The sequence below is a fragment of the Phyllostomus discolor genome, chromosome X (assembly GCF_004126475.2).
Source record: "Phyllostomus discolor isolate MPI-MPIP mPhyDis1 chromosome X, mPhyDis1.pri.v3, whole genome shotgun sequence".
Lineage (NCBI taxonomy): Eukaryota > Metazoa > Chordata > Mammalia > Chiroptera > Phyllostomidae > Phyllostomus > Phyllostomus discolor.
The window spans coordinates 34,699,783-34,726,186 of record NC_050198.1 but is presented as its reverse complement, the minus strand read 5'-3'; the positions used below and the strand labels follow the sequence as shown (position 1 = coordinate 34,726,186).

At 45.5% G+C, this 26,404-nt stretch overlaps 1 protein-coding gene across 2 annotated transcripts in view; it reads left to right on the top strand.

Annotated features, from left to right (window-relative positions):
- The window catches only part of SMC1A (structural maintenance of chromosomes 1A), a 31,332-nt gene extending 5,535 nt beyond the window's left edge, over positions 1-25,797 (top strand). The window contains exons 4-25 of one of the 2 annotated variants that reach the window (XM_028523350.2): positions 781-984; positions 1,081-1,319; positions 1,964-2,222; positions 2,318-2,458; positions 3,481-3,563; positions 3,717-3,924; positions 4,893-5,078; positions 5,175-5,354; positions 5,445-5,591; positions 5,687-5,824; positions 6,869-6,985; positions 7,089-7,195; positions 10,521-10,662; positions 12,918-13,063; positions 13,155-13,308; positions 14,225-14,335; positions 20,469-20,625; positions 21,338-21,492; positions 21,609-21,760; positions 22,863-22,932; positions 23,206-23,316; positions 23,730-25,797. In XM_028523350.2, coding sequence (XP_028379151.1) covers positions 781-984; positions 1,081-1,319; positions 1,964-2,222; positions 2,318-2,458; positions 3,481-3,563; positions 3,717-3,924; positions 4,893-5,078; positions 5,175-5,354; positions 5,445-5,591; positions 5,687-5,824; positions 6,869-6,985; positions 7,089-7,195; positions 10,521-10,662; positions 12,918-13,063; positions 13,155-13,308; positions 14,225-14,335; positions 20,469-20,625; positions 21,338-21,492; positions 21,609-21,760; positions 22,863-22,932; positions 23,206-23,316; positions 23,730-23,813 — 3,291 coding nt within the window. In that variant the 3' untranslated portion in view covers positions 23,814-25,797. The remainder of the gene's footprint in view (positions 1-780; positions 985-1,080; positions 1,320-1,963; positions 2,223-2,317; positions 2,459-3,480; positions 3,564-3,716; positions 3,925-4,892; positions 5,079-5,174; positions 5,355-5,444; positions 5,592-5,686; positions 5,825-6,868; positions 6,986-7,088; positions 7,196-10,520; positions 10,663-12,917; positions 13,064-13,154; positions 13,309-14,224; positions 14,336-20,468; positions 20,626-21,337; positions 21,493-21,608; positions 21,761-22,862; positions 22,933-23,205; positions 23,317-23,729) is intronic. The other variant, XR_004900945.1, reaches the window with a different exon arrangement.
- The last annotated feature ends 607 nt before the right edge of the window (positions 25,798-26,404 follow it).

Sequence of the window (26,404 nt, the reverse complement as noted above, 5' to 3'; positions counted from 1 at the left end):
CCTTGGGCCTGCTCCGTCTCTGACTTCATTTCTGCCCTGAAATAATGTAGCAGCTTCCTCACTGGCTTCCTAACTCCAGTCTGGCCTTTCTAGTCTCCAGATCAGCATCAACTGGGGACATGGTACAAATGCATATTCTCAGGCTCCATCCTAGACCTACAGACTCAGAGACTATGGGGTGCAGCCCTGCGATGTGTATTTTACCAACTTTGCCGGGTCATGGTTATACACACTAATGTTTGAGAGCCACTGCCCTAGCATGAAATCAAGACTCCTGTCATTCAGGAAACACCATCCTTTAGTTCTTGCCTACTTCACTAGCCTCATCTGCCAATACTCTTACCCGCCAACTCTGCATTCCAGCCTAATTAAACCATTTGCAGTTCCCCAAATTCACCTGCTTTCTTTGGCCCACAGGCCTGTGCACATTGATTTTTTTTCTGCATGTAAATAACCTTGTCTCTTTTACTTTCTTGGTTAGATCTTCCCCATCTTCCAAATTCAGCTTAGGTGTCACTTTCGGGAAGCCTTTCCATGTAGGCATTCCTACCAGACTCCTACCTCTAAGCATCATTTAGTCCTTTTCTGTGCGACTTCTGTCACTGCATATAATACATGGTGTTGGCTTTGCTTTTGTCTCTTCTGCTTGCCATGCACCTCAAAGGCCGGGAACGTGTCCTCAGAGTCCAATGTGAAATGTAGCACCCAGTTGGTGGGAGTGGGTAGGAGGAACTGGGCTGGCGGTGCTCTAAGTGGGGAGAGTGTTTTGACCTTTACTAGGGTGCCGTGGAATCTATTGCCATGAAGAACCCCAAAGAAAGGACAGCTCTATTTGAAGAGATCAGTCGCTCTGGAGAGCTGGCCCAGGAGTATGACAAGCGAAAGAAGGAAATGGTGAAAGCTGAAGAGGACACACAATTTAATTACCATCGTAAGAAAAACATTGCGGCTGAACGTAAGGAGGCCAAACAAGAGAAAGAAGAGGTAGGTGGCCAGGCTACCTCTGGGCCCTGAGAGGCCAGGCTGGGGAGCCAGGGCCTTACTGATGCACTCCCTGCCTCCATACCCCTATTTAAATAGGCTGACCGCTACCAGCGCCTGAAGGATGAGGTGGTCCGAGCTCAGGTACAGCTGCAGCTCTTTAAGCTTTATCACAATGAAGTGGAAATCGAGAAGCTCAATAAGGAACTGGCCTCTAAGAACAAGGAGATAGAAAAGGACAAGAAGCGTATGGACAAGGTAGAGGATGAGCTGAAGGAGAAGAAGAAGGAACTGGGCAAAATGATGCGGGAGCAGCAGCAGATTGAGAAGGAGATCAAGTAAGAGGCAGGCCCGGACCTGCAATTTTGGGGAAACCAAGAGGCTATGCTGTTTTCTGGGGCTTCTCTAAGCCTGGAGTCCAGCACCCATAGTAGTTTCTCTATTTTCCCCTTGACTTGCATTTCAGACAAATAGAGTATTTGAGTACTCAGACTCTGGGTAGATATGTACTCGGAAGAGGGAGAACTTGAAAGGGGCGGTGACTTGCCAAGCGAAAGGAAGCAGTGAGAATCCCAGGCACTGGAGTGGTTGCCTGGGAATGCCTCCTTAGAAGAGGAAAACTGGAGTTAGAAGTTTAAGGGTTAGAGTGGATTTTAAAAAGTTAGGTTAGATGGGAGACAGTTAAGTGAACACAGGGTATTCTTGGAGTTGTTACTGAGGGTTCTGGCCTGACCGATTGAGGCCAAGGTGGTAGCTTTACTTTATGGAGTACCTGGAATGCTAGGCTGAAGGTTCCAGGGAGTAGTTAGATTGCCCCCTCTTTTTTTTGAGGACCTGTGGGGCATCAGGTCCTTTTTCTTTTAGGCAATTCCATGAGTCTGGCCATGGTGGGGCTCGGGCCCCCTTTCTTTGCGTTAAAAAGCCTAAGAACCCTCCTTTATCCAACAGTGCTAACTGGTTTTCCCCTTTCCTCTGGCAAAAGAGAAAAGGATTCAGAATTGAACCAGAAGCGACCTCAGTACATCAAAGCCAAGGAGAATACTTCCCACAAAATCAAGAAGCTGGAAGCAGCTAAGAAGTCCCTACAGAATGCTCAGAAGCATTATAAGAAACGTAAAGGTGACATGGATGAACTAGAAAAGGAGATGCTCTCAGTGGAGAAAGCCCGGCAGGAGTTTGAGGAACGGATGGAAGAGGAGAGTCAGAGTCAAGGCAGAGACTTGACCTTGGAGGAGAATCAAGTAAGTTCTAGGAGGGTTGTGGGAGTGGACAGAGATTGCTGGGTTGACAAGGGCTGACTGGTCACCTGTGTCCTCCTTCCCTGTCTTGAACGCAGGTGAAGAAATACCACCGGTTGAAAGAAGAAGCTAGCAAGAGAGCAGCCACCCTGGCCCAGGAGCTGGAAAAGTTCAATCGAGACCAGAAAGCTGACCAGGACCGGCTGGATCTGGAAGAGCGGAAGAAAGTAGAGACAGAGGTGGGTATGCGTTACAGGATTGGGGGTGATGGTCCAGAGAAGAGGAAGTAATGATAGTCTTTTTTATTGTTGTTCAAGTGTAGTTGTTGAAGAAGTAGTGACAGTCTTAACTGTAATGACAGTAGCCAACATGAGCAAGCATTTACTGTGTGGTAGGCACTATACTTTACATGCATTCACTCATTTAATTTCTCTTTTTCCAAATGAGGAAACTACCCTAAGGTCGCCTCATTATTCAGTGGCAGAACCGGGATATGGACCTGTGAAGTCTAGCTCTAAAGCCCACACCTTTTTTTTTTTTGAGGATTTTTATTTTTAGAGAGGGGAAGGGAGGAAGAGAAACATCAGTGTGTTGTTGCTTCTTGTGTGCCCTCCACTGGGGATCTGATCCGCAACCCAGGCATGTGCCCTGAGTGGGAATCGAACTGCTGACCCTTTGGTTTGCAGGCTGGCTCTTAATCCACTGAGCCACACTAGCCAGGGCTAAAGTCCACACTCTTATCAAGTGTACTTCATTTACTGCCTTCCTACTAACAATTGTAGTAAAAACCATAACAATAATAGAAAATTGTTACACTGCCCTAGGAGCTTACAGTGTTCCAGGTATTTTGCTAAGTACTTCTTTTGGTGGTAAGCATTAATATTAATAGCTACCCTATATTAAACACTTAATATGTACTTCTGAAGTAGAGGTTACCTACATTTTATAGATGAAGGGCCCAGAAAGCTTTACTTGGCCTTGGTTTGAGCCTCCCTGAGTGGTGAGGAAGATAGGCCAGGCTGTGTAGAACACTGAGAGGGTGTCCTTGGGCCCAGGGAGGCCCCATCAGTCAGCAGAGCCACGCCGAGCACTTGTCTGTGTGTCTGCTTTTTAGTAGGCCTCCTGCAATAGTGACAGATTGTCCTGGAATATTGGGCTCTTGGATAAGCAAGCACATAGGGGATAAGTAAGCCTGGTCCCCGTGGTCTTGGAGTTCATTTGCTCAGCCCCTGGTGACTGAGTATATTTGTCTCTCTCACAGGCCAAGATCAAGCAAAAGCTGCGGGAGATTGAAGAGAATCAGAAGCGGATTGAGAAATTGGAGGAGTACATCACGACTAGCAAGTATGTGTCTCTGCAGCCTTCCCTCTTACTTCTAGGCCTGTTCTTGTGAACCTGCCTATCCCGACCCTCCCTAGGCAGGACCCCCAAAGGCCCTCTCAGCCCAGAGTATTTTCTGAGCAGCCAGGGCAACCCCTGTGTGCCCTTACTTTGTAGGCAGTCTCTAGAGGAACAGAAGAAGCTAGAGGGGGAACTGACAGAGGAGGTGGAGATGGCCAAGCGGCGTATTGATGAGATCAATAAGGAGCTGAACCAGGTGATGGAGCAGCTGGGGGATGCCCGCATTGACCGCCAGGAGAGCAGCCGCCAGCAGCGCAAGGCAGAGATTATGGAAAGCATCAAACGCCTGTATCCTGGCTCTGTGGTAAGAGTGCAGAGAGAACTCATTTCCTGAGCACTTATTTTCACACGGACTCTCAGGTCATTTCCCCAGCAGCTCTGTGAGGACAGGATTGCCAATTCTCTTTTTATGGCTGGGGAAACAGAGACTCAGAGAAGTTAAGTGACTTGCCCAAAAAGGCACAGCTTATGAGTGAAAAAACTGCATTTCACACCTGAGTTGTTCTGACTCTTAACCTCATGTTCTGTTTATCACACCAGCTACATCTTCCTGAAGGTTTCTCTTGCTTTGGCCACTCTCCTGTAGGAGGCGGGGGAACTAGAGAGGCCCTTGGAAGGGGAGGGGCCATGGGGCAGATTAGTCTCTCCGGAAGTAGCTCTGTGCAGGCTTCAGTCTGAGCTGCCTTGGCATGTACCAGCTGGATCACTCACCAGGCTTTTATCGGGTCTCTTGGCCTCCTGAACCAAATCCTGAGTTCCTGAGTTTCCTGAATATTATCCCTCTGTTGCTGTAATCCCATCCCTGGGTTCAGCTTAGCTAGGTTCCATTCCTGATCTTTCCTCTAGACACTGCTGTGGGGGTTCATATGGGTGAATTAGGTTCAGTGCCTTGAAGATATTTCCCTTTATCTGATAGTTCTTAGGGAACCATGATTTGTTTGGTGGGGGAAGGAACAGGGGAAATAAACTAGGAAAAGAGATTTCTTTTGCTGGGTGCTTGTGAAAATTTGCTTAAGTTGTATAGGGTATCTGGCATGGTGTCAGGTAGTAGTGGTCTGTGAAATGATAAAACTGAGGATTAGAAAGATGACTTTGAATTCAGACACAACTTCCTAAAGTCATTGCTGCTTTGTAGCCAGAGGAGGCTTTTTCTTCATAGCCTGGGGGCTTATGTTCCTGCTACGGACACCAGTCTGCCCAAGCTGGGAATTGGTGTTTCTGAGCCAGCTCCCCAAAGCCTCATGCTTTGGTTTTCTTTTCTGATGTCTCCAGTACGGCCGCCTCATTGATCTCTGCCAGCCCACACAAAAGAAGTATCAGATTGCTGTAACCAAGGTTTTGGGCAAGAACATGGATGCCATCATCGTGGATTCGGAGAAGACAGGCCGGGACTGTATACAGTATATCAAGGAGCAGCGTGGGGAGCCTGAGACCTTCTTGCCTCTTGACTACCTGGAGGTGAGGCCGGTGGGGATGGGATCAAGACAGTCTGCGAGGGACCCCTCCTCCTAGCCCTCCATGTTCTGCCACCTATTGAGCTGCTTCTTTCTACAGGTGAAACCTACAGATGAGAAACTCCGGGAGCTGAAAGGGGCCAAGCTGGTGATTGATGTGATTCGCTATGAGCCACCTCACATCAAAAAGGCCCTGCAGTACGCTTGTGGCAATGCCCTTGTTTGTGACAACGTGGAGGATGCTCGCCGCATTGCCTTTGGAGGCCACCAACGCCACAAGGTATGGATTCTGGACAGATTGGAGCTGGACAGGTTTAATATTGGAGATTCCTCTCTTCAACTTCTTCTCTCTTCTCCCTTCTTTGTGTAGACAGTGGCACTGGATGGGACCCTGTTCCAGAAGTCAGGCGTGATCTCTGGCGGGGCCAGTGACCTGAAGGCCAAAGCACGGCGCTGGGATGAGAAAGCAGTAGACAAGTTAAAAGAGAAGAAAGAGCGGTTGACAGAGGAGCTGAAAGTAAGCCACAGACAGTGCTGTGCCTAAGACTGGGGGTCCTAAGCTCAGGACAGCCACCTCCTTACCAGCCTGCTCTTCTTTCTTGTCCATTTCAGGAGCAGATGAAGGCAAAGCGGAAAGAGGCAGAGCTACGTCAGGTGCAGTCTCAGGCCCACGGACTGCAGATGCGGCTCAAGTACTCACAGAGTGACCTAGAGCAGACCAAGACACGACATCTGGCCCTGAATCTGCAGGTGGGGACTGGCCTCAGCCCTGTTTTTTTTTTCTTTTTTTAAAGATTTTATTTATTTACTTTTAGAGAGAGGAAAAGGGAGGGAGAAAGAGGAGCAAAACATCAGTGTGTGGTTGTCTCTTGCGTACCCCCTAGTGAGGACCTGGTCTATGACCCAGGCATGTACCCTCATTGGGAACCGAACTAGTGACCCTTTGGTTCACAGGCTGGCGCTCAATCGAGTGAGCCACACCAGCCAGGGAAGCCCTGTTTTCTAAAGGCCATCTTTCCATTCCTGGCCTAGGTTTCTCTGAGGGTAGGAACTTGTCTTACTTTCCTCTCTCCTCCCAGGCTGCTCCAGGGAACTAAGCATAGCATAGAGTCAGACAGCCAGGGGTTCAAATCCTGGCTCTGCGTGACATTATATAAGTTTCTTAAGCTTTCTCTTAGTTTTTGTTTGTTTTTCTTTTTTTGTCATTATCTGTAAAGTGAGTTAGAATACTACCTGCTTTATAGGGTCATTATGAAGATTGAATGAGTTAATACAGGTAAAGAGGTTAGACTGATTCCTTACACTCCGTAAATGTTAGGTGCTATTATTAGCGTAATTCATTCATGTAATAAATATTTGAGCTTTTGAAATTGAATTGCAAGTGAGCTATTGGGGGTACCCTCCTAGATATGTTAATGTGTTTGATCATGAGGTACTTCCCCAGACCACCCTGAGGGTGTTATATAATGTATTTTGTGTGGGTGTGTGTAGTTTTGCCTTCTTCTAAAATCAAAAAAGTCTGAATTCTAAAACATACTTGACTGCAAGAGTTATGGATAAGGGAGCCTGTTTACCTTGTGGCCAGCCTTGTGGTTTGAAGCTGGCTGGCTGGAGGCCAGGGAGGAAGCTGTATGGTAGTTTGAGAGCTGACGGAGGTTTGACTGGTGCTAAGTCACGTTCTGTCAGCGTGTGGAGAGCTAGCCCTTTGAGTTTGTGGGACCAGCGTGCTTGGGACGCCTCTTTTCCTCCAAAGAGCCTGGACTCCTTTTACCTTCTCAACCCCTTCTCCTGCAGGAAAAGTCCAAGCTGGAGAGCGAGCTAGCCAACTTCGGGCCTCGCATCAACGATATCAAGAGGATCATCCAAAGCCGAGAGAGGGAAATGAAAGACTTGAAGGAGAAGATGAACCAGGTTGGTGAGGGATGAGCCATGCCAGCAGGTACATCTGGGCAGGGCTGAGGCTGGAAGCAGCACTCTGACCCAAAGGGCTTTTGCCCCCCTTTACGTCTCTCAGGTAGAGGATGAGGTGTTTGAAGAATTTTGTCGGGAGATTGGTGTACGTAACATTCGGGAGTTTGAGGAGGAGAAGGTGAAGAGGCAGAATGAAATTGCCAAGAAGCGGTAAGTGGAAGTGCAGAGAGTACAGTGCCTTTCAGACCCCAGCCTGATGTCCTGCAAAGTCAGGCACCATCATGAGGCCGGGAGCAGCTCTCACAGAGATGGGCATGTACTGCAGACCAGCCTTAGAGGACAGGGCCGCCGGGGAGGTAGTGTAGCACAGTCCAGTGGTTAAGAGTGCCAGCTTTAGATGTGCTTTACCTGGGTGAAAAGCCCCAGCTCCATAACTCATGATGTTGGATGGTGACTTGAGCTCTTTGAGCCTCAGTTTCTTTATCTATAAATGGGATAATAATGACTCCTGTCTCCTGGCATCGTTGGGCGGATCAGGTGAAATAATCCTTTTGAAGTTATTTAACGTATATTTAGCACCTACTAAAAGCAATAAATATTAGCTTTTATTATCATTATCATCCTGATGGGCTTCAGTTTATTCATTTGTTCCACAAACCTTGTTGAGTACTTCTGTCGTGCCAAGTTGTCCTGTGCTGGGTATTGGAGGGGGTTGGGAAATGAGGATAAGACGGATGAACACAACGAAGTCTCCCTGAAGGAGTTCATTTACTGGGCCTGGGCTTCAGTTGGCAGTTCATCCAGCCCATAACCCGTACAGTAAATATTCATTGCTCTTCCACCCCCAAGCCAAGTTCAAGGGATATAGAACTGAATCAGAGACTGTCCCTGCCCTCAGGAAGTTGAGTTATGGAGTAGTATGGGGAGACGGGCAAGTAGATCAGCAATTTCAGAACAGTGTGATCGATGCTGTGCCTTAGGTAGATACAAAATACAGAGAAAATGATCAAGGAACTGCAAATCAACCAGAGGAAAAGGAAAACGAAAGACTCGGTAGAAAACTGGACAGAGGACGTCGTTAGCATTTCATGGAAAGAGAAGCTTGAATGGCTAATCACAAATAGATGTTCAGTCTCATTCCTAATCACAGAAATGCAAAGCAAAACAATTTAGTGCTATTTGATGAAAATAAGTCTACATAAACCCTATGATTTAGCAAAGCCACTCCTGGGTATACTCATATATTCCAGAGAGAGTGTTGTCACAGGCTCATAAAGGGCCACGCTCAAGGTTGTTCATCTTGTCATAATTTGTGGTAGTAGAATGTTGGTGGCAATGCAGATGGCCATCAATCATCTGCATTGAAAGTCTCAGTTAAATGTGATGAATATACAGACTATTGACATTGTATAGCGGTTTAAAGCAAGAACTAGACTCACAGGCAGTCCCATGGATATATTTATGACACTGCATTTGTGTAAATTTAAAAACAAAATGACATTTTACAAGGATCTGCATATTTAAGGCTATATACATATGTATGCAACTATGTGTGTCTGTATATATGTATGTCACTTTGGAGTATACACTCACTGTAAGAAAGATAATGGCAGTGAAAATCAAGGATCGAGCAGACAGAGGAAGGGTCTTGCACAGACAGCAATCATAAGTGTATTAGGAACTGCGGAATGTGATTAAGTCAACCGGGCCTAAAAGGGAGGAGGAACCCAACAAAGTGTAATAGAAACTAAGAACCCGCTCACAATCTTCAGGAAAGGTTTTATAGAACGAGAATGATAAACTGGAGTGAGTAGGATTTAGCTGGCCTGGCAACAGAGAGTCCCAGGCAGTGAGAACAGCGTGCTTAGAGGTGTGAGAGACCATGCCTTACTGTGGAAACTAAGTAGTTTTGAATGTGTGGAGCATAGAAATGGGATCACGTGGAAGGCAGGGATGGTAGAGATGTCAGTGGGGGCCAGATCACAGACAGCATTTATGAGTCATGCTTAGAAGATTGGACTTAAAATTGCATAGCTGAAAATTATATAGTTAGTTATATTCCATTTGGAGTATAGTGACTAATATTTTTAAACTGCTAGCATGACATCTGGCAGCATCTATTATACCATATTGGGGGTGGGGGGGGGGAGTTGGAAGTTAGTCCTGCTTGGCCTGCTAGTACCTGTATGCTGCTTACATACTCTGAGTTTTTTAAGAGATTGGGAAGAGGGCAATATCAGGAATCTAGTATTTTCTCCATGGTTTTTACTACCCCAGATCTGCCCCTTAAAAGTTCTGGAATCTTGGCGTGGGGATGCACATGTGGGGGCGGTAATTGGAAAGAGTCAGTATGAGCTGAATACCTGGCAATAATGATGGTAACTAAAATTTCCTGAGTACTTGCTATGTGCCAGGCATGGTTCTAAGGACATGATACATATTAACTCATTAAAAAAAAACTCCCAGTAACTCCAAGGTAAGTACTATTATTATTTCCATTTTACAGATGAAGAAACAGAAGCTCTAGAGGATAACTAACTTGCTTGAGAGTACACTGTTAGTAAATGGCAGGGTTGGGATACAGGTCCTGTTATCCCACCACATTATACTGCACTGATGCCATTGACAGAGGTGTCAAACTCATTTTCACCAGGGGCCACATGAGCATTGCGGTTGCCTTCAAAGGGCTGAATATAATTTCAGGACTGTATAAATGTAACTACTCCTTAACAGTTAAGTGAGAGCTCATTGCTGCCGCTGGGTAGAAACAAGGTGCCGAGCCAGATAAAACAAGGTGGAGGGCTGGATTCAGCCTGCAGGCCTTGTGTTTGCCACCTGTGCCACAGGAGAAGCCCAGGTTTGTTATAACTGAGTTACAATCTTGCATTTGCCATTTACTAGCTCTCTGACCTTGGGCAAGGTCTTTTACCTCTTGGCCCAAGTTTCCTTGCTTGTATAATTAGGATAATTTTATTTGTTACCCTGGCTCGTGTGGCTCAGTGGATTGAGTGTCAGGCTGCAAAGCCAAGGGTTGCCGGTTCGATTCCCAGTTGGGGCACATACCTGGGTTGCAGGCCAGGTCCCCAGTAGGGGGTGCATGAGGGGCAGCCACAAATTGATGTTTCTCTCCCTCTCTTCCTCTCTTCTTTCCCCCTCTCTAAAAATAAATAAATAAAAATCTTTAAAAAAATAATGCCTATTTGTTGATTAGAGGATTACAGGCAATATATTTAAAGTACGCAGAAGCTTAATAAATTGGAATTATCAAAGCTGGTGGGTCCAGGTGAACCTCTTTGTGCTTCCATCTAGAGCAGGGGTTCTGGAGTTCTTTGGTGTTTAAAGGAGGACTAATGGATTTTGGCCCATTCTCCCTTGCCTTATGCCGTTGCTACAAGGCTAGGCTGAGGAACTTAGTTCTCCAACTTCAGGGAATGATTTTATGTGGATATAAATGGATAAGCTGAGTGGAGACTGAGATTCAGTAGTAACCCTGGGTCCCTTATGCCCTGGGCCTAGTTCTCCTTTCTACCCACAGTTTGGAGTTTGAGAATCAGAAGACTCGCTTGGGCATCCAGTTGGACTTTGAAAAGAACCAACTGAAGGAGGACCAGGATAAAGTGCACATGTGGGAGCAAACAGTGAAGAAGGATGAAAATGAGATAGAAAAGCTCAAGAAGGTAAGGAAGGAGAGCCTGAAAAGAGACTAAAAACAGGAAGAAAAAAATGGAAGAGATATGAGCGAAGGATAATATCCACAATTTATAAAGCTCTAATCAAAATCAGACCCCTGGCTGGTGTGGCTCAGTGGACTGAGTGCTGAACTGTGAAGCAAAGGGTCACTGGTTCATTTCCCATTCAGGGCACATGCCTGGGTTGTGGGCCAGGTCCCCAGTTAGGGGCATGCAAGAGGAAACCACACATTGATGTTTCTCTCTCTTTCTCCTTCCCTTCCCCTCCCTGAAAATAAATAAATCTTAAAAAAAAAAAAAAAGAAAAGAAATAAGAAAAACACCAAGACAGAAATAGAGAATAAAAAGGGGCTTGTGGTAGAAACCGTTTAAGAAGAGATTCAAATAACCCATAAACATACACATAATTTAGTTTCTAGAAATCAGAGAAATGTGAATTAAAGCAACCATCACATGTAATGTGTTTCTTATCACATTATCCAAAATATTTTTTAAAGGATAATGCTTACTACTGGTCATGGTGCGGGAGACCACCGTTGTTAAGCCATGCAGCGCCGTCTATCCACATTGCGGGTGGGCACTGCTTTGTGCACACAAGTCGGTGTTTCTTACAAGCATTTAATGGTTCCATATGGGAAACTATCCAGTGCCCCTGGGAATTAGGGATTTGGCAAATTATACTACATTTATACAAGTTTTGTGTAGTTTAATGGTTTTCAAATTTTAGTAATACACCCCCCCCTTTAGAGGATTTTCCCCAAGATCTCTGGGTTTTAAAAAATCTTTAATGTTGTTTAAACATATATACAGACGTACACAGGGTGGGGCAAAAGTAGGTTTACAGTTGTTCATGTAGAAAATAAAAATAATAATGTAAGGGTAAACTGTTTTGTGTACTCAAAACTGTAAACCTACTTCTTCCCCACCCTGTGTACTTGGAACATTTAACCAGAAAGCCAATACAAAGTTACAAGTTGAATTTTACAATTAACCACATTAATTCAGGGCAGCAGATGATAGTGTGCTGTAATTCATCCCTTTTCGCAGTGTGCCTGTGCGGCTCGCTGCCACAGCTAAACTCCTGTGAGTTGAGTGTGCCTGTGCTGCTGGGTTGTGGCCTGACGACTGACTTTACCCACACCTCTTCTCTTTAAATTCAATTCCTGTGAAACCCTCATTCCTCACTCCTGAGGTCCTTTGGTCCATATGTGACTTCGTCTGTCTATGTTGTTGGTTTGTGTGGGTTTTGTTTTTTTTTTTTCTCTCATTAAACCTCAGTGTTGAAAATAGTCGTCTTTGGTGTCACCAGAATCTTCAGTACAAATGCAGATTGGGCAGTAAAATTCTGGGGCAGGACTACATGGATAGCTAGATGATCCAGAATCATGGGTTTCCACGACTCTTTGACTTTTCATTTTGAAATCATTTTAAACTTAGCAGAAAGTTGCAAGAACAGTACAAAGAACTCCCATCTACCCACCACTAAGTCATCATCAGTCATTAACATGTTGTATTTGCTTTTGCATACTCTCTGTGTCTGCGTGTTACTTTTCATACATCCCCTTCAGGTGACTTAAGGGTCAAAATGAAAACAAAACATTCTCCTTTTAAACAGTCAGAACATTATAAGTAAGACTACAGCCCACTGTGGCTGACCACTCATTCCCAGTCCCCTTACTCTTTCTGGGGCTTAACTCCATGGAGTGTGTGTCCTTCCAGACCTGCAGGTATTGACTTAACTACTTCTACATTCATGTATGTGTACTCATAGGAAAAAATACCACCATATTGTTTGGGTTTTAAAGAAAATTTTATCATACAGCTCACAACAGTAGTTTTGATGTGGAAAAGATGCTGAAGTGTAGGATTAAGTTAGAATATCGAATTTTAATTACATTCTCAACTGTGTAGAGCTGTCTATAACTAATGCTGGGAGGAAATAGGCTAAAATATTGATTGGTTATCTTTAGCTGGTGGGATTATGAGTGATTTTTTTGTCCCCGTTGTTTAATACTTTTTTTATACTTGGAACTTTCTACAGTAGGCAGCTGGTAAAATGGGGGCAGCCAGATAATTTAGAATAAGCTAAAAGAAGCTTGAGGGGTGATGGGGGTTTGTGAAAGCAGAACTCACTGAAGGGAGGCTCCAACAAACTGGTGGAAAGGGCGGGGGCAAAGGGGGACGATCCTGAGGTGAGATAAGGAAGGCCTCACCTCTTGTCCTGTTCCCCTTGTTGGGACCAGGAGGAGCAAAGACACATGAAGATCATAGATGAAACCATGGCTCAGCTCCAGGATCTGAAGAATCAGCACCTGGCCAAGAAGTCAGAGGTGAACGACAAGAACCACGAGATGGAGGAGATTCGTAAGAAACTGGGGGGCGCCAACAAGTGAGTGGGTTCAGGCCTGGGCTTGGGGCAATTAGGTAGAGCAGACAGCTGGCCGGATTTGGGTCTCACTTATCTCCCTGGATCTTCTTAGGGAAATGACCCATTTACAGAAAGAGGTGACAGCCATTGAGACCAAGCTTGAACAGAAGCGCAGTGACCGCCACAACCTACTACAGGCCTGCAAGATGCAGGACATCAAGTTGCCGCTGTCTAAGGGCACCATGGACGATATTAGTCAGGAAGAGGCGAGTATCATGGCTGGCGGTGGGAGTAGGCTGTGAGCAATATTACCCAGGGAGGGCAAGAGAGAGAAAAGGATGGTGGGGGAACATACAGAGGTATGGCAGGATGAGGCAAAGGGCAGGAGCCTGCTGAGAGGGAAGCTGCATCGTGGGTAGAGCTGTATCTCAGGCGGTAGGTAGGCAAGAAGATGTAATCATTCATTAACCTTAGGACTTGAGCTAGGTTAGCTCCAGCAGGTGATCGATACTGGTAGGGTAGGAATTGATGGGCATTAGCCCAAAGGAAAGGAAGGTGGAAGCTGTAGGACCTGAGGAGAAATAGCTTAGCTGCAGTGAGGGAGGTTGGCCAGGAGAGGGTTGGGTAGGGGACATCAGCGGTGCAGAGAAGGTGAAGCTTAGTTATAGGAAAGAGGGAAGCTGGCTGATAAAGGAGCCAAGGCATTTTATCCATTGGAAGTGGAGATTGTTATCAAGAGGTGGGAATGTTAACTGACGGGGGGTTTGCATAGGTCTTGTCTCTTACCTGGACATGGATATCAGTCCAGGTCTTTCTCCCTCCCCTCCTCCAAAAGAGCATTTCAGTTTAATTCAGCAAAATATTTTGAACACCAGAAATGCACCAGGCCTCATGGTATCACGTGACATAATTACCCTGGATCCGAACCACAGCTCTGCTGAGCAGGCATTGCCCCATGTTAACAGATGAGAGAACTTGCATCCACCAGCATGACTTGCCCAGGATCACACCCTTGGCAGGGATAGAGCCCAATTTTGGACTCAGATCTTCTGCCCCCAAAGCTGTTGTCTTGCTCCCAGGTGCTTTCTCGGTCATTGAAAGCTGCAGAGGAGCCCCCAGCCCCTTCAAGAGGGGTCCCCTCGTTGCCAGTCTGCTTCATTCCACACTCTGTTGCTATTGCAGGGTAGCTCCCAGGGAGACGATTCCGTGAGTGGTTCCCAGCGAACTTCCAGTATCTATGCCCGAGAGGCCCTCATCGAGATTGACTACGGTGACCTGTGTGAGGATCTGAAGGTGAGGATCGGCTTCAGGGGTGGGGGACATCTTCCCAGCTGTCAGACGAGAGGGTCAGCCCATCTGGGGGCTGTCTGGAGACCAGGACCAGAAAGAAGGGCAAGCTGGCAGGAGAGGGAGGCTCGAGTTTTGATCCAGGGCCTCCCCTTACATGCATACACAGACGCCTGCACATCTTCTCCCCTGCCCTCAGGTGGGCCCTGCTGTTCGTCTTCCCCTTCCATGTATGGACGCTTCTTAGGCCTGATTCACACACAGAGAACAGGCTTCTGAACAGATAGACCTTAGTGCTCGTTCCCAGGCATTCTTTCCTTTGCACTCAGCCTTTTCTTATCCTAGGTCTCTCTTTCCCCGGCCTTCAGCTGCCATCTCTATGCCAGGTCTCACGGGTACTTCAAAGCCCAGTCCTCCTCCCTAAATCTGCCCCTTCTTCTCAGAGCCAGCCACAGGTTCAAACCAGAAATCTGAGCCCCATCCTTGAGTCCCTCTCTCACTCTGCCTATTCAGTGAATTACCAAGCCCTGTCCATTTCATCTTCTAAATGTCTGTTGAATTTTCTTTTTTTCTGGTCCCACTAGTACAGGCCACTTTCACCTCACATGGAGGAGCCTCCTAAATAGAGTCTGATGCTTTCCAATCCATCATTGTAGTCAGGGAGACTTGATTTTTTTTTCAACTTTTTATGGAAATTTTCAAATACACACAGAAGTATAGAGAATTCCATAATGAACCCCCAGATACCCATCACCCCACTGCAGCAATCAGCAACATATGGTCAGTCTTGTTTTTTATATTCTTCCCTCTTCCCATTGGCTGTTTTATTTAAATCAAATTTCAGGTATTATTCCATTCACAGAAGGACTCTTTTAAAAATGTAACCACAGTATTATGCCAAAAATAATTTTACTAACAACTCTGTAATGGTCTAATACTTAGTAAATGTTTAGATTTCCATGAATGTCCCATAAATATCTTTTTTTTTTTTTTTTTTGCACAGTTTCTGTGTTTAAATCAGGATTCAAGTGAGGTCCATATGTTGCAATTGGTCTCTTGTAGTCTATAACATTTTCTTATCCCTTTGTATTTTTTTTCTGCCTATTTATGGAAGAAACTGGGTCATTGGACCTGCACAATTTCCTACATTCTGAATTTGGCTGATTATGTCTCATGATGTTATTTAACATGTTCTTCCCTCCCCTGTATTTCCTGTACACTGGTGGTTAAATCTAGGGTTTGATTGGATTCAGGTTCATTTTTAATTTTTGACAAGAATATACCCTAGTTGGTGCTGTGTACTTGTGAACTTCCTTCTGTATCGCATCAGTGGACACTGAATGCCAGTCCCATCTTTGTAACAAGATTGATTAGTGCTCACCAATGTTTGTGAAATATACTTGTCAAGAACTCAAGGATCTGATCAAGCTTTTATATCCACCCATTATAAGAAACACTGGTGCCAGAGGAACATGTTAAATAAAAGCTCAGGGATGCATTCAGCTATATCCAGACTGGGAAACTAAAGGACAAAAGATCTGTTCTCTTCCATAAATAAATGGGAAGAAAGAAAAATACAGAGGGAGGACTTTTATAGACTATAGGAGACAAATCAGCCAATTGGAACATGTAAGGGGAAAAGAGGAAGAAAGAAAAGAGAGGAAGGGGAACATTTAGGTTAAATGAGGTTTAAGAGACATATCCAGTTGCAATGTGTATACCTTATTTGGAACTTGCTTTGAAAAACCTGTAAAAAATATTTTTAATAAAACATTCAGGATGATTGTGAACACAGACTAGATAATTTATGATGTTGAGGAATTGCTGCTAATATTTTTAGGTGAGTCAGTGGTATTGGGTTTTATTTTAAACTCCTTTTACAACAGTGGTTCAAAATTGGGGTGGGGTGGGGTGGGTTTTGCATCCCTAGGACACGTTCAGCAATGTCTGGAGATACCTGTCACATGTACTTGTCACAACTGCAGCGGAGGTTACTGCTGGCATCTGGGGGTGTTGCTAGACATTCATCTGGCCCAAAACGTCAGTAATGCTGAGATTCAGACACCCAGTGTTAGAGCTACATATTGAAGTATTTGTAGATGATATCTCTGAGATTTTAAAAAAGATTTTATTTATTTTTAGAGAGAGGGGAAGGGAGGGGAAAAGAGAGGGAGAGAACCATCAGTGTGTGGCTGCCTCTCACCCGCCCCCTACTGGGGACCTGGCCCACAACCCAAGCATGTGTCCTGACTGGGAATTGAATCAGTGGCCCTTTGGTTCACAGGCTGGCGCTCAATCCACTGAGCCACACCAGCCATGGCTGAGGTGTGTTTTAGAATAGTTGACTATAGAGAGGAATTGGGTATAAATGGTAGAGTATTTGCCATGAGTTGATAATTGTTGAAGCTGGGGAATAGGTCAGTGGAGTTCATTATATTCTCTGCATTTTTTGTGTGTGTTTGAAACAAGAAAAACAGTCATGATCACTAGGTCCAGATGGTGTGACCCCTATCAGTATTTATGAAGTTCCTGGTTAGCCTTTCCCTAGCTGGGGTTAGCAGCTCTTCATGATCACTGCCTAGATTCCTCGGGCTTTCAAAATGGTAATTTTCTAATTCTTGAATTCCTCCTCCATTTATTAATTGGGTATCTAAAAAGAGCTTTCTCACATCAACTATTTAATTCCCTTGAAATACAGTTAGTATAGAAAATGTAGGATAAATACTTAATAATTCTCCTTTATTTACCAGCTCTTAGAATGAGTTGGTTGCTGTTGTAACCTTTAAAGGTGACCAATGAGGTTTTTAATTTGTATTTATTATAAACACAAGTATTTAAATATATTTGGATCTGTTTCAGTCTATTGGAGTTATTTTCCTTTTTCATGTGCAGATCATCCCATCCTTGGCCAGTGGGAGCCACTTCAAGTAGATTTTTGTATTTTTTGTCCTTAGTTCAGATTTTTATTATGGAAATTTTCATATGCATAAGTAAAACAATGCAGTGCTGTCCCATGTCGCCATGCCCAGTTTCAGCAGTTACCAGCTCATGGCCAGACCTGTCTCACATGTAACCCCATCCATTCCCTTGTTCCTTCTTTCTCACCCCCAGGTTATTTAAAAATAAAGTCTGGACATCATGTCATTTTGTTTGTAAATATTTCAGAATGTAGCTGTCAAAAGAAATAATTTCTTCTTTGTTTATTAGCTGGAGGACTACAAAGAGAGATTTCCTCTCATAAATTATATGATTACCCTGAACTACGGTTTGTACAGGAGAGGCGAGATAGATACGCTTGGTTCTTTGCCTTTATTACCATTTTATAAAATAATGAGTTGTTTCTGTGGCATTCTCAAGATTTGTCCACTGAATTGTTTTCTTATCATTAGGAACTTAATGGGTTTAAACACATTTGATGTGTTGTATCCTGTGGCGGTGATTATTCTTACTGATTAAGTTGTCACATCTTTGGCCTGTGGGAACTCATTCAAATTGGTTTCGGAATCATTTTGACACAACTCTTTCAGTCTGTGATACTTCCTTCCCTGCTCCCTGATCTTGCCAGGTACATCTCCTACGTTTTCTACCCCAAGACTTGGAGTTAGCCATTTCTCTGCGAAGCTCTAACTTCTTTTAGTAGGAAATGCTTATTACTTAGTGACGGCCATCTGCACACTGCAGTGCTCTTGACTGCTGGGTTGCTTGGTGCTTCTAGAACTTTTTGGTAGACTGGGCTACAAAATGCATTTTTTTTAATTTTGAAGGAAAATGTGTCATGAGTTTATATTTATACTCCCAATTTAAATTGTAATTCTCAAAGTTCAACATCATTGATTTTATGTTTGAGTCTTCAGTTATTCTTGCTAAAAATGTTGGTTCCTAGCAACACTAACATAGTAACACATTTACTTTATCCTCTTCTGTAATAGTTTGGAAATCACAATAAAATACTATTAATAACACTTTAATTATTGAATGCTGTTTAAGATTTCCTTGCTGTTCTTTGTTGCTAAGCTAATAGCTCATTCAGCATGCATGCTTGTGTTTCTGTGTTTTAAAGTAATTTGAAAGAATTCTGAGTGTTTAACCAATTTAATGTATAGTCAGGTTTCTTTGTTTTCAGTTTTTAAGGGATTGCTGTTTTTGAATATTTTATTTTTTCCCAGCTTTAATTTAAAAAATGTTTAAGCCTATAGAAAAATTGAAACCAACAATATAGTGAATATCCATATGCCTTTTACTGTAAGTTCACCAATGAAATTTTTTCAGTCTGCTTTCTCATCTTGATTCCTTCCCTCTGTACAGCATACTTGTTTTGTTTTTGCTGAACTGTATGAAGGAAATTGCAGACTTCAACTCGAAGTACTTCGGCATGCTGAGAACAAGAGATTCTCCTCCATAACCACAATTCCATATTACACCTAATTTCATATTTAATAGCTTGCCCATATTCACCCTGGCTGTTGTGGCTCAGTGGATTGAGTGCCAGCCTGCGAACTGAAAGGTCTCTGGTTTGATTCCCAGTCAGGGCATGTGCCTGGGTTGCAGGCCAGGTCCCCAGTCGGAGGTGTGCAACAGGCAACCAGTCAATGTTTGTCTTGCACAACTATGATCCAATTATGTATTGCTTTTTGTTGTTCTTTCTCTTTAGTTTCTTTGAACATAGAGCATTCCCCTCACTTTTTTTTCCATAACATTGATCTTTTGAAGGGTCTATATGTTGTCTTTTTTTCCTATTTGTTGTCTTGAAGAACAGATACGTGATGGACATGTTGGTTTGTTTTCATTGTTGCTGAACTTATTTTTCCTGTGAGTTGGAAGTTTGATGTAGTCTGGAGGCTTGACGGATTTGGGTTAAGTAACTTTTTGGCAAGAACATTTCCTTGGTGAGGCTTTGTGCTTTGTATTGCATTATGCCGGGAACCATATAATGTTAGGATATCCCATGTTTATGATGCTAAGTTTGATCCTCAGTTAAGGTCTCAATTGCCAGATTTCTCAACACTAAAGATACACTTTCAACTTTGTAAATAGTTAGTAATCTTTAGGGTGATTCTTTAGCATCTTGTGAATATCTTGTTCCCCAACACTTTTTTTTACCCAGTGTTTTTCACATTTTGATTCAATTTTGTCTTATAATTATGTAGTCTTCGTATTGTTCTAAAGCCAGAAGTATAGCACAAGGTCCATAAAGAGAAGTTAGCTTCCTGTCCTGTGCCCTTCACTCTTCCTCTTTGGGTAACCATTTTAATTCGTTTTCGGATTATCCTTGTTTTGCTCTTGTACTTTTAAAACATGAATATATTTGTATGCAAATATATTTATATTCCTTCCCTCAGATAAAAGATAGCATTGTATTGTATACTTTTCATATTTCACTTATATTGTATCCTAGAGAGTACTTTTCTCCAGGATATGGAGATCTTCAGAGGGGCTTTTCTAAGACACATACGTGCAGCCCCAGAGTCAGAGTTAGGTGATCTTCCTGTGTGCTGACCCCACATGTCTGTTTGGTGTAATTTTGGTATCACCATATGGTGTTCTCATTGTTTAGTTCTGTGCATTCCTCTGTTAATCCACAGGTTCTGTGAGCACAGGAACCATGGCTCACAGGATCTGAGGCCCCAGTGCCTGGCACTTGGATGCCATTCCAAGTGCCAATATTTATTCACTCAGCGTTGCAGAAGGGCGCTTATCCATAAAACCTACAGGCAAAATCCATACAAGCTAAAACCAGACTCAAGTGGAACTTGCTCAGATGTAGTGATCAGGGCAGAAAACATGTGTTGCCTTATTTATTGTAGAGTCCAGGCCAGCCTGTGCGGGAGCCTCTAGGTCACCCTGAGAGGGGGCTGGCTCATGGCCTGGGCTGAGAGCCAGAGAGGGGCCCCACCAACTGCTGTTCTTGAGAGATGGAGAAGTCTACAGTACTTGGGGGAAGGGTTAGGGATGAGAAAGCAGCATCATCCTGTAGTTTCCAGGGGTGATGGGAATGGTTACTATGGGAGGAACCAAAGAACCTGCCTTCTCCTCAGGAGCATGTCCCCACGCAGTCAAGCATCTCCGTGGGGGCCTGGGCTCGGGGGCCTGGGCTCGGGAACCTGGTCCTTCTTGATGTTGTTGGGCCTGGGGTTTACAGGATGCCCAGGCTGAGGAGGAGATCAAGCAGGAGATGAATACACTGCAGCAGAAACTAAATGAGCAGCAGAGTGTGCTGCAGCGGATTGCTGCCCCCAACATGAAGGCCATGGAAAAGCTGGAAAGTGTCCGAGACAAGTTCCAGGAGACCTCAGATGGTAGGATTTCCCCCTTTTACTTGGACCTAAGATAAAGACAGGAGGCTGGCGGTGTGGCCAGGGCCTGTTGTGAATGCACACCTTGGCAGCTCCCGTTTTTACATGCTTTCTCCCTTGAAACGCCCAACAGGCCTGAACAGTAGGGGTTATCACACCTGTTTTTTTTTTTTTTTGTTTTTGTCTTTGTTTTTAAGATTTTATTTATATTTCACAGAGAGGGAAAGAAAGAAAGAGAGGGAGAGAAACAACAGTGTGAGAGAGAAACATCAATCAGTTGCCCCTCGCACGTGCCCCAACTGGGGATCAAACTGGCGACCTTTCAGTTTGCGGAACAATGCCCAGCCCACTGAGTCACCAGTCAGGGCTTCACACCTGTTTTATAGAATGGAAAACTGCTAAGGTTCAGAGAGAGTGAATCCCCTGTCAAGGTTACACAGCTGGCTGGTGATAGAGCCCGGGGAAGAATCCGTGTTTGTGTGGCTCCAAGGCTGTGTTTTTTCCTTGGCACTGACTGTATTGGCCAGCCTGCTGGATACAGCTGGTTGAGGTACTGTCTTCCTGGCACTCTTCCCCAGGTGTTCATCTCTCCCTCTCTGGGATATTCCTGCTCTGTGGATTGCCATTTGCAGGTCATCCTTGTCAGACAGAGCTTGTTCCTCAGCCTTGGCAGAGCTCGGGCACTGAGGAGTCACCTGTCTTTCCCTTGTGGCAGAGTTTGAGGCGGCCCGAAAGCGAGCCAAGAAGGCCAAGCAGGCGTTCGAACAGATCAAGAAAGAGCGCTTTGACCGCTTCAATGCTTGTTTTGAATCTGTGGCCACCAACATTGATGAGATATATAAGGCCCTGTCCCGCAACAGCAGTGCCCAGGTAGGCTGGAGCCCCTTACCCAGCCAACCCCTATTATCCTCAGTCACCTTTCCATCTACATTCCTGTCCCCATCCCCATGCAGACCCAGACCCTTACCCATCTGCCTTGCCCCTAGGCATTCCTGGGCCCTGAAAACCCCGAGGAGCCCTATTTGGATGGCATCAACTACAACTGCGTGGCGCCTGGCAAACGGTTCCGCCCTATGGACAACTTGTCAGGGGGAGAGAAAACAGTAGCAGCTCTGGCCCTGCTCTTTGCCATTCACAGGTAAGGCTGGGCCCTCCATGGCAGTTGGCAGAGAGACCGAGCTGAGGCCACTGGAGGCTCTGGGGCCCAAGGTTGTATAGAGATCTGAGGGGTAAAGGTGTTCTGGAGGGATCTGGATTGCATCCCAGTCTCCCTGCCTACAACTCATGTGGCCTTGTTTCCTGGACCTGTCTTCCCTGTCCACCCTCACGCACTCAGTGTGCCCTCACTGGCCCTTGCACGTATTCAGTCCCACTGCCAGGCTGTTGCTCACACGGTTGCGGCCTAGTCGGCCCTCTCCATGCAAATCTGGTTTAACTGTCACCTGTACCCCTCAGGTCCCATTCTCCTATTCCTCGAGGAAGCCTGCTTTGACCACTGTGGCATAGCTTGACCTTCCTCAGTACTGGAATCTGACCCCCACAACCTACTGCTTGATTGTACAGAGTCACTCAGCGAATATTTCTTGACGGGTGCTTTGTACCAGACTCTGGGGTTGGATTAGGGACACAGATGTCTCAGACATGGTCTCTGTCCTCAAGGAGCTCGAGGTCCAGTGGAAGCCAGATGTGTAAACAGACAGCGGCTAATTGTTGTAACCAGATGAGCCTGTGTGCTATGGATGCACAGAGGAGAGACAGCAACCCAATCTGGAGAAGGGTGTGGGTGGCCAGGGAAGGCTGTTAACGGTAGACTAGGTAACACTGGGGCAGGAAATGTGAAGAATGAGTAGAAATTGTCCAGACAGATGAGTAGGCGTCCCAGGTGGAGGACACAGCATGCCTACAGGCAAGGAGATGTGACAGCACGGTACAGGTGGGGCAGACCTCTAGGTCACCTGGTCAGTATGGCTAGAGCCTGGGACGGCTGTATCTCCCCAGCCAGCCTGGAAGCTCTGGAGAGTACCATGTCTTCTGGTTTCACAGGGCCCGGGAACGCAGGACTGGATGCAGAGGAGGGTGCGGTGGTTCTCTTGGCCTTTAGGGGCTCAAGGAACATTAAGGCATGGAGTATTTAGTCTCTGAAGAAGCAGAGGGGTGGCTGGTCTGCATGATGGGCCCTGGGGCTGGCCTGCCCCACCCACACCCCATTGGTGTCAGCTCACCTTCTGGTTCTTTCCCAGCTACAAGCCAGCCCCCTTCTTCGTCTTGGATGAGATTGATGCTGCCCTAGATAACACCAACATTGGCAAGGTGGGTCCAGGGAAGGCGGGCCCTGGGATGGAGGCCCCTTGGTGGGGGTTGGGTTTTGGGGAGCAACTGCGGAGCGTGCCCTAGCTGTTCCTGCTGCTTGCTCTCTGTGCTGGGGAGGTTGGACCCGGGGTCATTCATGCCGTGCTAGTTAGTGGCCTCTTCTCGGTATCTCTTCCCCCAATACTCCCGCTTCTGCCTCTGGCTCTGACTGGAGAATGCCAGGCACGGTGCTAGGACCTCAGCCCTGCTGAGTGTTGGTGGCCCCTTCCGCAGGTGGCCAATTACATCAAGGAACAGTCAACTTGCAACTTCCAGGCCATCGTCATCTCTCTCAAGGAGGAATTCTACACCAAGGCTGAGAGCCTCATTGGCGTCTACCCTGAGGTAGAGCAGGCCTGGCTCAGAAGCCAGCCCCACTCCCTGCCTGACTCCCCAGGGCGGGAAGGGGAGGCCAAAGTGGAGGGGCACTGGGGCCGGGAAGCATAGACACCTGAATGGCCATCTGGGCCTGTTGGACCTTTGCCCCAGAGGCTTACCCAGCCGAGCTGGGCAGGGCCATGGCAATTGGGTTGAGGTAGAAAGGCCAGGCAGAGGCACCCACACAGCACAGAAAAGGAGGGGCATGCAGAGGTAGGCAGGGAGAGAAGGCACATGGGACCTAGCACATCCCCTCACACACAAAAAGAACCATTGCTTGGGCTTTGGGCAGGTATATAGGGAGGAGGGTGTGAGGCCCCCAGTTCTGGGAAGCTAGACCCCTGTTAATTTCATGTTTCTTTCTCTCCCTCCTCCTTTAGCAAGGTGACTGTGTGATCAGCAAAGTCCTGACCTTTGACCTCACCAAGTACCCAGATGCCAACCCCAACCCCAATGAGCAGTAGTACTTGTGCCCTCCCGCCCTGTCGATCCCAGGGCTGCCGATCTCCCAGTCTCTGAATATTTGTCTCCCAGCCTTCCCTGACCTCCTGTGTCTGTCTGCTATAGTCACGGCATTTAGGCACTGCTGTCCAGCGCAAAGAGGAATGGAGGTGATGTTAGGTCTGGAGCAAAAACTGAGCTACAGGGAGCATCCTGGTCTCTGGAAGGAAGTGCTGAGCTGAACAGGGCCAGCTGCCCCTTCCCACTTTCCCCGCTCCCAGACGTCCCTTTCCATCATCCATAATCATGGGTCTGTGGGACCCCTTGCATTCTGCGCGCGTGTGTGGGTAGGTGTGTATGTGTGTGTGTGCATGTGGGTGTGTTTGCAAAATAATAAAGATACTGCAGATTCATTTTAGAAGCCTAGGTTAAATTTGACTCCAACAGAGCTTAGTATGACTGCACCTCCCAGCTGGGCATAGATATTCAGCGCATTATAGGAAGGAGTCAGGCAGTCACATGGAACTGCATGCATTCACTTGTTTGTATTTTCAGTTTTTCATTTACTCATGTATTTATCAAATGCATACTAAACACTCTTTATTTGTCAGGCTCTCTGGTAGGAATGCAGAGCTGAATCAGACATGATCCCTCCTAAGGAGATGTAGTAGGTTCATGAGTTCCTGTGGTTAACTGAATCGTGTATGGGCACTTGGGATTCAAGAAGAGGACGATCGTCTCCAGGCTTCCTGGAGAACGGCACATTTGAGCTGGACCTTGATAAGTTAATAGGATATGGTGAGGCACTAGGAACAGAGCCTGGGCTCTGGGGACGGACAATTGTATGTTCTAGTCCCATATTTTATCCCTTACTAGTTTGGCATTGGGCAAATCATTTGGCCTTTCTGTGCCTGTTTCCTCACCTAACAATGCTACCTACCTCTTTGGATTTAATGATGTCAAGCTTCTCACTGGATGCCTTATCCGTGCTTGGAATCCATGAGGTACTTAACCCTCAGAGGGCGGTCTTCTTGTGCTTTGAACCCTGGGGGTTTCTGATGCCAGTTTGGGACAAAAGGCACCTCCAGATCTGGAAGATGCCAAATGCCCTGGTTTACTAGGAAAGTTCCAGAGCACTGATCAGGTTTACTGGGTAAGTGGAGGGCCTAAGGAAGCCTATAGTTTCAATCATGTATGTTAACTGGGTGCCTGGGCCATGCCCCAGCATAACACAAGTGATGTTTGTTTGGGGAACCAACTGCTTTAGCTGCAGGGACCATGCAGGGGCGGTTCTCTGGTTTGCACACTGTCAGGCCATCCCCTTGTCCTGGTCTGTAACTGCATTTGTGTCTTTGGCAAGCTAAGGCAGTTCCAATTAAGTAATACATGAATCTACTCTCTTTTTTAAGGATTACATTATTACAAATAAAACAAGCCTCATTCGACTACCATTTCCCCTCCCTCCCTCAACTGCTGTTCTGTCATGTATCTGTCTAGACCTTGACTTTCCCATACATAAGATCATTGGAAATGATACTGTGTTTAATACAGACAATTTATGGAGATGTTCTGTAGTTTGTTTTCTCGGCTTAATATTTTTGAGATCTATGCATGTCACTAATAGGTTCAGATCATCTTTCATAATTGCTGTATAGATTGTCATCATAGGACTCGATCAAATTTTGCTTATGTCTCTTGTGATAGTAAGACTTTTCTGTTTTTGATATTACTAAATACTACATAGGAGTATTGTGTGTGTGTGTGTGTGTGAAATTTACCTACAGTGGATTCCTAGGGGTTGAATCAGATGATTCATAGGCTATTTATATTTTTGTTTTTTAATACATACTTCCAAATTACCCTCCTCAATAATTTTCTTTGAGATTGTCTTAGATTTAACGTCATTATCAACTTCAATTTCATCCTAAGTAGTGATATCCATGAAATCACAGGTTTTATGTGCTTGGTGTTTTTTTAATACATATTAAAATGCTTACTAACAAAACAAATTTGTCTGTGTTCAATCAAAGAAGACCCATATCACTGGTGGGCCGTAGTTTGGGGAGTGCTGGCATCTCTAGAAGGACACAATTTGGGAGTCATCCTGGTTCAAATCCTGGCTGTAGAAACTTGAGCCCATTATTTCACCTGTGTGAGCCTCAGCTTCCTCACACAGGAAAGGGGATAATAGAGCAGCAGTGTAGGAAAGACGAAATATGCATGAAGCCATTTGGCAGTTATGAGCACAGGCTTTTAAAGGTAGCAATTGTTGTTACCTCCATTTATGGGTGGGGAAACAGGCCCAGGAAGGGTAGGTGATGTGGCTGCCAGATGACAGTGAGGGTTTGAATTCTGGCCCTCCAATTCAGCCTTGGAGTTTCTCCACGGGGAGGGTGGTTATCAACCTTGCCTTGGACTTGAATCACTTGTGAAGCTTCTTTTTAAAAATCAAAGTGATACAACACCACCCAGGTTGGAAAGCAGTGCAGGAGGGCTTACACTCAAAAGCAGCAGTTCCTTCTGCATCTCCACAACCAAAGGGCTTGGAGCTCCTTGCTCTGGTCCTGCCCTGGGAATCTAGTGCAGTAGGATGTGGAAAGTAATCTAGACCAGC